Source organism: Notolepis coatsorum, assembly GCF_963971535.1.
Source record: "Notolepis coatsorum genome assembly, chromosome: 1".
Classification (NCBI taxonomy): Eukaryota; Metazoa; Chordata; class Actinopteri; order Aulopiformes; family Paralepididae; genus Notolepis; species Notolepis coatsorum.
This window is the reverse complement of record NC_140165.1, coordinates 643,138-655,469: the sequence shown is the minus strand read 5'-3', so window position 1 is coordinate 655,469 and position 12,332 is coordinate 643,138. Positions and strand designations below refer to the sequence as shown.

The 12,332-nt window shown below is 43.0% G+C and overlaps 1 protein-coding gene across 1 annotated transcript in view; it reads left to right on the top strand.

The window, feature by feature from the left end:
- zc3h13 (zinc finger CCCH-type containing 13) overlaps positions 1–12,332 on the top strand; it is a 119,752-nt gene that overhangs the window by 5,841 nt on the left and 101,579 nt on the right. The window contains 3 exon segments of the mRNA XM_084328052.1: positions 5,330–5,441; positions 8,111–8,286; positions 10,079–10,221. Coding sequence (XP_084184178.1) covers positions 5,330–5,441; positions 8,111–8,286; positions 10,079–10,221 — 431 coding nt within the window.

The following is a 12,332-nucleotide window of genomic DNA, read 5'->3' as shown; positions in this document are numbered from 1 at the left end:
GATGCGTCTATTCTTATCCTTTTTTTTTTTTTTTTTTTATTGGTATTTTTGTACAAATCTTTCCATTATTCACAGTGTATCTTTTCACAGCATAGTATCCAACATCCAAGATTCGCCTTTTTCGTTTTTGTAGCAACATACAAAACATGTAAGAGACTCATACAAACACATTAATAACTGACATGGAAATAAAAAAAAACACTTACAAAAAAAAAACATACTATACATTGTGCATATACATCCCTGTTATATATATATATATATACGTCATACGTTACATGTAGGCCGATCTACCTGCGGGCAGGTATGTGCTGCATCTTTTCTTTTCTTTTTTTTTTTCTTTTCCTTTTTTACTTTTTTCCACGTTTCAGCTACGTATGTGTGTGTCTCCTATATACTTGTGTATCCCCCTATGTGTCAGTGAAAGCCTATATCTCAACTATGTGTATATGTAGGTGTATGTATGTCTATTTCCTATACATGAGTATGTGCATGTATGTGTGCCCCTGACGTGTATACCTTATCCTTGTGTATATGAGTGCGTGTAAACCTATTATGTACACATATGAATATGTGTAGGCCTGCCACGATAACACATTTTGCTGGGCGATTAATTGCCCCCGAAAATATCGCGATAAGCGATATTATTGCGACCGGTTTAGAGAATTTTTTTGAGAAATTTATTTCCCAAAACTTTTATTTTGAAGCCCACCGCTCCGTCTTTTCCGGTTTAAGACTTTTATTTTGAAGCCCACCGACCGGACCGGAAGTATTGTTGTGATTATCCTAGCCGACAACTTGTCTCGTCCGGTTGTGTTTTTTAGTTTTAACGTTAGCTACTAACGTTAGATGCAGCTACTACAGGCAATCAACGATGAGGAGGAAGCGTCAAAGCAGTATATAATAGAATAGCTGTGGTGCGTAGGCACTGCAGCACGACTCGAAAACGACCCGTTATAATAAATTAATTCATGTTTAACTTGTCCCCGTCTCCAGTGCTTTGACTAGCCCCACCCGTTCATTGTAAACAATGATGCATGTAATTGTATTAACGTTATTCTGTGTTATTCTAACGTTACACTACAAATAACGCTACTTGGTTAAAAGGAGCAACACTATTGAGAAATGTAGTTAAGCTATATGTGGCGTTGCTACTGCCCCACGGAGCTCCCGTGCTGTGCTCTGTAGTAACGCCAGCGGCCAACCCACACGGAGAGAGACTGCAAGGGGCACTGGTTCCGCCTGAATGAATGAATGAATGAAAACTTTATTTAACAGATTGCAGAATGGGTACAATACAGTACGGCTCAATACATACAATTGTTAAGGGGATGCAGACCTGAGAAAGACGTTTGTCTTGTTTCCATCAGGGTCCCCCATTTTCAATTCATATAGACAATCATTAAAACAAACGCGCAAATAGCAATTAATCGCGCCCGTCAAAATCATTGCATTCATTTTAATTATCGCGGCAATTAATCGATTTATTGCTTATCGCGGCAGGCCTAATAAGCATAAATATGTGTATCCTAGATACTTGTATGTGGCTATATCTGCGCACATGTGAGTGTGATAGAGACATTGACCATTCCATAGACACCCCATCCGGACATAAAATATATGTACATATATACATAATATATCACAGAGCACAAGTATCATCCGATCAAATCCCCTTTTTCATATTCATCCTTGATAATATTGTATTCCCATCTTAATCATTTGTCCTCAGGTCATTCAGTCAGGTGTAGAAAACTGTCCCATATCTCAGCGAAAATATCCTCTCTCCCTGCGACTCTATACGTCACCCTTTCATATGATGCTGTCCGAAACATTAGTTCCATCCATTCTTTAAAAGTAATATCAACAGGTGATTTCCAATGTCGTAATGCAATTCTACATCCTGATATCATGGCCATTCTATACCACATTCCCCGGTATTTAGGCAGCTTAATCCCTTTCGGTACTATACCCAAAACACATGCCATTGGGGCGTTATTTATCTTCACATTCAGGACCTTACTTAGGAATATCACAATTTGATCCCACATTTTCCGGACCTTCTCACATTCGTACAACATGTGCAGTAAAGTGCCTGTCTCCTTCTCACATCTCCAGCAGATGTCACTGTCCCTTAATTTCAGTCTGGCCAGTTTACTGGGCGTCCAATAGCTTCTGTTCAGTACTTTGTAAAAAATAAGTTGTGATTGCGCCTCCCTAGAGAATTTACTCCATTTGGATACCAGTTTCTCCCACATTTCCTCAGTAATCTCCTCATGTACATCGTTCTCCCAGCTCAATCTCAAACCCGCCAATTTGGGTGCATTGTATTCTCTTATAACATCATAAAATCTTGACGCACCGCCTTTCCTGCGCCATCCTTTATAGAATATTTCTTGAATTGCAGTAATTGGGCCGCACTTTGGTCCTCCTATTGATGACGATATACAATGTCTAATCCAGTGGTGCCCAACCAGTCGATCGCGATCGACAGGTAGATCGCGGGCTGATTTCAAGTAGATCTTGATTAATAAAATTTGATTATTAAAAAAAAATTTTAAGGTAAATTTTTTGCTAAATCAACTCTGCCTCTCCTTGTTAACTACAACAAGCAATGCTGTTTGTTATTTAAGATGAGGTCGGACTCGGCACTGACAGATTTGCTGCTTTTATAAAGCCTCAAATGACGGCTTACAATTATACAATTTTGGCTGGTAGCTCTCGGCTAGGTGGTAAATTAAAAAGTAGATCTTGGTTCAAAAAAGGTTAGGCACCCCTGGTCTAATCTGTAGGAATTTATAAAAGTTTTTATTATCTATATCAAAATCCTCCTTAATATCCTCAAAAGGCAAAACCCCATCCTCCCCGGCTATATCACCCAGTACATGTATCCCCCTTTTAACCCAATCGTCCCATATGACTGATTTCTTCCCAATCTTTAGTTTCTTATTATACCATATAGAGGCTCTCGTAGTTAAGTATGGGCTATCCCCAGTCATTTTGTGCGATTGATTCCAAGTTTCCCTGATAAATGCCATCAAAGGGTTTTTAAGAGGTGTAGGTCTGTCTGATTGTGTCAGGAAGGATTCCAGAGATGAGGGATATATCATTTCCTCCTCCATCCTGACCCAAGCAGGTGCCTCCTCAGACGAGTGATTCAGTTTGGAGAGCTGGGAGAGCGAGAATGCATAGTGATACCAGTCTAGTTTAGGCAGGGATAAACCGCCATTTTCCTTTGCTGCATACATTTTGGTCCGTCCAAACAGCGGCCTTTTGCCCCCCCACAGATATACATTAATGACTTTGTCATACTGTTTGAGTGCGTCTATTCTTATCCTAACGGATTTATGCTTCCTTCCCGGAACCTACGATCCTCTGATCTAGGTCTCCTCTCCATCCCTCGCACCAGGTTACGGACTTTTGGGGACAGAGCCTTCAGCGTGGCGTCCCCTACCCTCTGGAACTCTCTCCCCCCCGAAATCCGCAACGCCCCAACCCTGGACACCTTCAAATCCGCTCTAAAAACACACCTCTTCACCAAGGCTTTCCCCATCAGTTAGTTTTAGATAAAATTAGGTCCATTATCCCCTACTTTCCCTCATCCCCTCTTCCCCCTCCCCCCCTACTTTCCTTGCCCTATTTTTTGTCCTGATTGTAAAGCGACCTTGGGTTCTATGAAAGGCGCTATATAAATTTGATTTATTATTATTATTATTATTTATGCAAACTACCTAACGCCTAGTTTATCACTGGTTAGGCTTAGGTGACTCTTTCGAAGTTGGTTAAGGTTAGAGTTTGGAATCAGGGCTGGCGTTCTATCGTCCCGCTCTAAGACAAACTCTAACCTTAACCAACTTCGAAAGAGTCGCCTAAGCTTAACCGGCGGCAGAACTTGCCGTCACACGATTGGCGCGACCAGAAACGTCAGTGGCCAATCAGAGCGCAAAACGCGAACGCGGAAGCATAAATCCGTTAGGATAAGAATAGACGCCGACGGGATGGGTTAAGCGCAGAGGAGTATCGCATCGGCGATCCTACAGACAATGCATGCGTGTGTGTTCCGGTGTGTGTGTGTGTGTGTGTGCTGCTAACATTGAGTGCCGCTAACATTGAGTGTCGTTGCGTGCCAATTAAAGACCTCTGCGACAGGTCCTGCATTATTAGTATTATTATAAGCTCTACAATACTAGGTCTTCCGGAGCCATGGTGACTTTCTCAGAGTCAAGTCACCGGGCTCCAGCCCCCTGTCTGTACAAGCTAACTGTGGCTCCAGCCCCCTGTCTGTACAAGCTAACTGTGGCTCCAGCCCCCTGTCTGTACAAGCTAACTGTGGCTCCAGCCCCCTGTCTGTACAAGCTAACTGTGGCTCCAGCCCCCTGTCTGTACAAGCTAACTGTGGCTCCAGCCCCCTGTCTGTACAAGCTAACTGTGGCTCCAGCCCCCTGTCTGTACAAGCTAACTGTGGCTCCAGCCTCCTGTCTCTACAAGCTAACTGTGGCTCCAGCCCCCTGTCTGTACAAGCTAACTGTGGCTCCAGCCCCCTGTCTGTACAAGCTAACTGTGGCTCCAGCCCCCTGTCTGTACAAGCTAACTGTGGCTCCAGCCCCCTGTCTGTACAAGCTAACTGTGGCTCCAGCCCCCTGTCTGTACAAGCTAACTGTGGCTCCAGCCCCCTGTCTGTACAAGCTAACTGTGGCTCCAGCCCCCTGTCTGTACAAGCTAACTGTGGCTCCAGCCCCCTGTCTGTACAAGCTAACTGTGGCTCCAGCCCCCTGTCTGTACAAGCTAACTGTGGCTCCAGCCCCCTGTCTGTACAAGCTAACTGTGGCTCCAGCCCCCTGTCTGTACAAGCTAACTGTGGCTCCAGCCCCCTGTCTGTACAAGCTAACTGTGGCTCGCTGTAATTGACTCACCAGTGCACTGCACAGACACACGGTACATTTCAGTGAGCTTCAGTCACCTTGTACTTTGTATCGGTCTGTGTCTAACTTTTTCCTCAAACGGTACCTTTTGTTTGGTCAACCGTCTCTGCAGTGTGGTTGTGAAAGGGTCAACCGTCTCTGCAGTGTGGTTGTGAAAGGGTCAACCGTCTCTGCAGTGTGGTTGTGAAAGGGTCAACCGTCTCTGTAGTGTGGTTGTGAAAGGGTCAACCTTCTGTAGTGTCGCTGTGAAAGGGTTAACCCTTTGTCATGTGGCAGTGAAAGGGTTAACCTTCTGTATTGCCGTTGTGAAAGGGTTAACCCTTTGCCGCGTGGCAGTGAAAGGGTTAACCCTTTGGCAGTGTGGTAGTGAAAGGGTTAACGTGTGTGTGTGTGTGTGTGTGTTGCAGCAGAGAGACTCGTCCAGAGGACGACACAGGGAAAAGGAAGACATTAAAATCACGAAGGAACGCACCCCCGCCAGCGAGGAAGAGCCCACGGAGTGGGAGGCCAATCGTGAAGGTTCGCTTTACAACAAACAAACTGCACCACCACAGAAGAAGAAACAAACTGCACCACCACAGAAGAAGAAACAAACTGCACCACCACAGCAGCAGAAATGCAATTAAGAAGAAGAACATTATTTCATTGTCAATGTACACAAGGCAATTTAACCCTTTCACTACCACACTACAGAAGGGTAACCTTTCACTACCACACTGTGGCAGCGAAAGGGTTAACCCTCTGTAGTGTGGTTGTGAAAGGGTTAACCCTTTGGTAGAGTGGTAGTGAAAGGGTTACATTTGTACTTTCGCCTATTCCTCCTAGTCACACACACACACACACACACCTACACACACACACACACACACACACACACACACACACACACACACACACACACACACACACACACCTACACACACCTCCACACACCTCCACACACACACACACACACACACACACACACACACACACCTACACACACACACACACACACACACACACCTACACACCTACACACCTACACACCTACACACCTACACACCTACACACCTACACACACACACACACACCTACACACCTACACACACCTACACACACACACACACACACACACCTACACACACACACACACACACACACACACACACACAGTCCCCCACACACATGCATTTCATCAGAGAGGCCAGAGCACAGGGTCACCCCTGGAAATAGTTATTTTCTGTTTCAGTTTAAATTCAGTTAAAATCTTCAGTTTCAGTTCAATGCAGTTATTCTTTTTAATAGAATGGATCATTAAAATCAAAGTGTATAGAAAAACGTTCCACTTTTGCACAAAATGAGTTCCCTTCTATCACTAACATTATTGTTTAAAGGGGAACTCCAACATTTTTGGAAATTAGCTTATTTAACATCTTCCCTGGAGTTAGACAAGAAGATACATACCTTTTTTGTCTCTGTGCGTGCATTTAGCTTTGGGAATAGACGCTCCGTTAGCATAGCTTAGCTTCATCACTGGAAGTGAGGCAGGACAGTAGCCTTACAGTGCCTTACAGTGTATTGCAAGGTCTGACATTGACCAAACTTGATATGCATGACCTTGGTGGGCTCTAGGTCAACTCCTGAAAAGGGGGTCAATGTCAGACCTTGCAATCAAAAGTTAGGGGGCGCACTGAAATTATGGCAAGGGTTATTAGCCCCCTAACTTTTGATTGCAAAGTCTGACATTGACCCCCTTTTCAGGAGTTGACCTAGAGCCCACCAAGGTCATGCATATCAAGTTTGGTCAATGTCAGACCTTGCAATACACTGTAAGGCACTGTAAGGCTACAGCCCTGCCTCACTTCCAGTGATGAAGCTAAGCTATGCTAACGGAGCGTCTATTCCCAAAGCTAAATGCACGCACGGAGACAAAAAAGGTATGTATCTTCTTGTCTAACTCCAGGGAAGATGTTAAATAAGCTAATTTCCCAAAATGTTGGAGTTCCCCTTTAAGCATTTTTTATTGAAATAAAATTCTGCGATTTTTTTTAATGATTAATTGCGAATATTTTCATGTTGAGCTATAGATTGTGGATGAATTAGCACAGAAAGGTACACCATGCCAATGTTCATGCTTTATTTGTTTTAAACGAGACGATTTAGAAATGGGCAATGGGGGAAATACGTTGCGTTGGACAGAGGGTGGAACACGGAAAACGGCAATGACGTCACCACTACACCTCCCTATTGCACATAAATAGGCTCTTCAGATAGTCCTTCAGAGCGTTGATCGGCTCAGCTGACCGACGATAAATCAAAATGACACCATTCACCATCGTAGCCCATAATAACAGCATTGCATCGGCCCATCAACCGGTTTTAATAAACAAACAGAAACAGTAGCATGTGCATCTTTTAGATCAATTCGGCTATGAAAATTAGGCTGCCTCTAAATAAAAAAATCTATAAAATTCAATAAGAAAGGTTTGCTTCACTTAAATTTTTTTTATATAATAATAATAATTACCGTATATATATATTTTTCGACTCTGACATGTTTATGTTTATTAAAGGATCCCCATTAGAGACGCATGAAAGAGCCTCTAGTCTTCCTGGGGTCCTGCACAAAACAAACACAATACAAATGTACAACAAAAAATACGAATAAAACAAATTAAAAATTTATACAAATTTACATTATAAAAATCTAACATTCCAGTCAAACAAAAAAAAGATAAAATACACAGATAACAGTTACATACTTGACAAAACACAAATAAAAAATGAATACAAATATACAAATTCACGTTATAAAAATCTAACATTCCAGTAAAAAAAAAAAAAAAAGATAATACACAGATAACAGTTACATACTTGACATGTTTGAGAGTTACATCTCTTAATATTTGTTTTGAAAGTCATTTTATTATGTATTGTGGATGAGGTGTTTTTCGGCAGAGCATTCCAGAGAGTGCTAGTGACCTACATGTGCCAGTGAGTTTGAGAACATTTGATTTGGTTCTGCCGTCACCAGAAGCGGCCCCTCTTAGTGTTGTAACCGTGTTCACAAGTCATTTCTAACTGCATGAAAATCGAATGTGGAGACGACGGGCACGACTATTCCAAAATTCGCACTCATCCCTAATGCATAGCTCTAAAGTGGCTCTGTTTTAACGTTGACCCCCCCTGTCCTCGCCGGCCCTCAGACTCCGACGCGGGCGACTACGACTACGAGCTGTCCCTGGAGATGAAGCGGCAGAAGATCCAGCGGGAGCTGATGAAGCTGGAGCAGGAGAACACGGAGAAGAGGGAGGAGATCGTCATCAAGAAGGAGGACGCCGCCGCGCCCTGCAAGGCCCCGCGCACCAGCAGCCTCTCCAAGGTACCGCCCAGGGGGGTCGAGCAGTAATAATAATTAGGGATGTCCCATATTATCAGCCTACCGATATTGGTATTCAAATTTGATATAGGAAAATATCGGTATCTGTAAAAAAAGAAAGAAAAAAAGAGAGGATTTTTTATTTCCATTTTTTTTTCTATAACCTTTATTTACCCAGGCAATCAAGTAAGAACAAATTCTGATTTTATTTATTGTCAAAAGTATGCATAATGTTGTGTTAATTCCACGACAAGAGATATGTAATGTTAATTACCTGAAATTATTACGTTTTTTGGGGGAACCCTGCATATATCGGTTGATATCGGTTGATATCGGTATCGGAAATTAAGAGTTGGACAATATCGGTATCGGTAAAAAGCCAATATCGAGCATCCCTAATAATAATACATTCAATCATTCATTCATTCATTCATTTTATTTAGTTCGTACATGGGGGTACAGTTCATCTTTGCACAATATCACCAACATTTTTTATTTTTTTACATGATACACCCGCTGGCCGAAAAGGAGCAGGATGAAGAGAACTTTTTCCTGCCCCCTTCCAAACTTCATATTTATTTTGACATAATGGTCGGCTCAAGTGCACCTTCATACCATATAATAATAACATAATAATAATCATTACCATAATTATGATAACAATAATAATAATAATGATAATATGACCATGAAAATCTCCAATGTACCGGGGGGTGTTGATGGAACAGAATAGAAATACTTCAATCGTCCCGAGGGAAATTTGGCACTACAAATCACGAATAATAACAACAAAAATTGCCTAAGAATAACATAATAATAATAATAAACTAAGGTCCGGGATTCACATTTCATATTCACATTTTCCTCTGTTATGTATGTACAATCTTATATAAAATATACAGTAAAAAATACAGAGATCTACATTAAGTGTATACGGCAAGTGTAATATTGACAGTGTTGTTTGAAAGTAAAAGTCCAGGAAGATGGTGACTGTCACTCTGTGCTCAGTGATGCAGTGAGACACAGTGATGCAGTGAGATGCAGTGAGGCTCAGTGATGCAGTGAGACGCAGTGAGGCTCAGTGATGCAGTTGAGACACAGTGATGCAGTGAGACACAGTGATGCAGTGAGGCTCAGTGATGCAGTGAGACTCAGTGAGGCATGGCGATGCGATGACTAGGGGTGGGAGGATTTTGATATCGGCACGCTTTCTTAAAAGTTTTTTGCCCACAATAAATAGTAAGGCTATTGATCTGTGAGTGCCGGTATTCTGTTTGTTTTTGGTTAAATATAGATAACCAGCTAATATGATTTGTACATACATTTAAATTTAATTGTGGTCCAGTGTTATGATAACAAGTGAACAAAACATTGCAATAAATCATGATATCGAATCGCAATACTTAATTCTTTAATTACTCAACCCTTTCACTGCCACACGACAGAAGGTTAACCCTTTAATCCGCGGAGCTAATGATGCTAATGATGGAGCATCGCCGCCGTCGTGTGTGATGTGTAAAGGGCTAACCTTCTGTATTGTCACAGTGAAAGGGTTAACCCGCTGTCGTGTGGCAGTGAAATGGTTAAGGAATCACAACAAGTTACAACACATATAGAATCGACCCCAAGTGAATCAGGAGATGGGCGTATATTATCGTCCCAGCCCTAGTAGTTATGACTGTCCCGGTTGTCATCGTGGCATAATGGCCACCCCTCCAGCCAATCGGAACGGAGTATCATCCCAGGCCACGGTGTGCGACACGCTTTAACCCTTTCCCGTGTTGTGTCCCTCCAGACCACCCCAGAGGCGTCTAGCTCCAAGGGTCCCCCTCGTCCAGGAAGTCCACTGGATCCCCCAAACACAAGAGTGGAGGCAAAGCCTCGGCTCTGGGAAGAAGGGAGAGAGAAGTCGTCCATGTCCTCCCCAGACTCGGCCAGGTAGGAATACACCCTGTGTGTGTCAGGCTCTGCCAGGTAGGAATACACCCTGTGTGTGTCCAGGCTCTGCCAGGTAGGAATACAACCCTGTGTGTGTCCAGGCGCTGCCAGGTAGGAATACAACAGTCCACTGGGTCCATAAATATTCAAACTGATGTCTACTCTCTTCTAAAGGTGATAAGGATACTATTTCAATTTCATACGGACCATAGAATATTCCACAACTCTGAGAACGTATCCCCCAAAACGGCATACTGCAGATTTGTACCCTAATAATCATACTCACTGGTGGGGGGGGGAGAAATGGCTGCCGGGTGTGTAAAGCCAGCGCAAATAAGGTGAAATGGGACTTCCTGTTTAGTGAGTTGGCCTTCAAAGTAATAGGGCAGCGATCAAGACTTTATTTCTATTCCTGAAAGGGATGTTTTGAAAAGCATTTTATTTATTTTTTTTCATCTGTAGGTTGTGGGAATGGTTAGGGTTACGGTGAGGGGATAGGTGGGTTACGGTGAGGGATGCAACTGATCCGATATTTAAAATAGCTAGATCGGGTATCGGGGACAATAACAAATATTTTTTGTTATTTCATATGAATAATAAATAACAATTCAGTACATTTATATATATATATTTTTTTTATCCACTTTTTCTCCCATTTTTCTATATTTTTCTCCCATCCCAATTCGTATCATCCAATTCAACCCTCCCTGTCACGAACGCTGTTTCTTGCCTCCCACAAGCCGGCTGCAATGTGTACTAAGTCATACATAGCACAAGTCCCCTCCGATACTCGAGGTAACAGCAGTCGCATCTTTTCACCTGCGCAGCTCGATCTCTGAGTGGCGAGGAGTAACGCGTGGAGGCTCACGCTGCCCCCGACACTTCCTGATTCTACTGCGCAGGCGCACCAACCGACCTGTAGGAGTCGCTGTCCACAACGCCCGATCCCCACCCATCAGTTCCCACCCCTAATACGGCCAATGTGTATTAGTACGGACGACAGCTAAACTGAAAGCAAATGTGGAGCGCTGGGCTCGAACAGGCAGCCCAGCGTCTCCAGATTTCGTGGCGAGCGCCTTGCCCACTACGCCACGTAGCCGCCACTCAGTACATTTATATCTATGTGTTAATTTGTTACATCTTGTTTCACTAAGTTAGGAAAGTAATGTTTTAAGTCAAGCCTGATGTTGCCTCGCACAAAGAATGATCCCCAGTCTCTTCCACACAGTGTGAGGCACACAGTTTATTAATTGAACAATGGGTATCGGATTGTACTCGGTATCGGCCGATACCCAAAGCCCAGGTATCGGTATCGGGACTGAATAAAGTTCGGATCGTGCATCCCTAGCTATCCCATGGACGCCACCGTTTGAAAGCACTCTGCTAATTACATTCCCAGTCTAACGAGGTTCAGGTGTGCTGCAGCAGGCCAATCAGCGGGGCGGCACCAGCTGGATCCTTCTGGGATCAATGACCAACGACTTGTGTTTGCAAAGCCTTGTTTGAAAAATGCTCACTGTTGGTGAGAAGATGACTGAAGGTGTTTTAGTTTGGGAGTGGATCTGAAGATGTCTTTGGTCTTCCAAACTCTAGCGTCGAGCTCATATTTGTAAGCTTGATTTTCATGCACGTTAACTTCGTGCATCTTTGATACACTAACTTGGGATTAAGCTTGTCGATGTTGTCTTTCGTCTTTGTTACACAAACTTACGTTTATGATAATTATGTAATTACTAGATCCTTTTGCGGGGGGGGGGGGGGGTCCACATTTTCTTTCTTGCTCAAGAATAGTTTCCAGTCAAGTGCCTCAGATTTTCTTCAATTGACCTCTTAAGCCTAAAAATACATAAGTAAATGAAAGATTGCTCCACTTCTACAAGGCCATTTGCATGTTCTTGGTATCTGATTCTAGGGACATCTATGGATCTCAGGGAATGAATTCCCAGTGTCAGAAATATTGTGTCTGTTACTAGGCTTGAGTACATTGTATGTAATGAACCAAAGGAGAATATCATTCTATTCTTTTTTTTCATATTTGACGGTGAATAACATTGCTAACATCAACAGACGTGAAAACACCTTCTTGAGATCAAATGTACAAAAATCTAAGC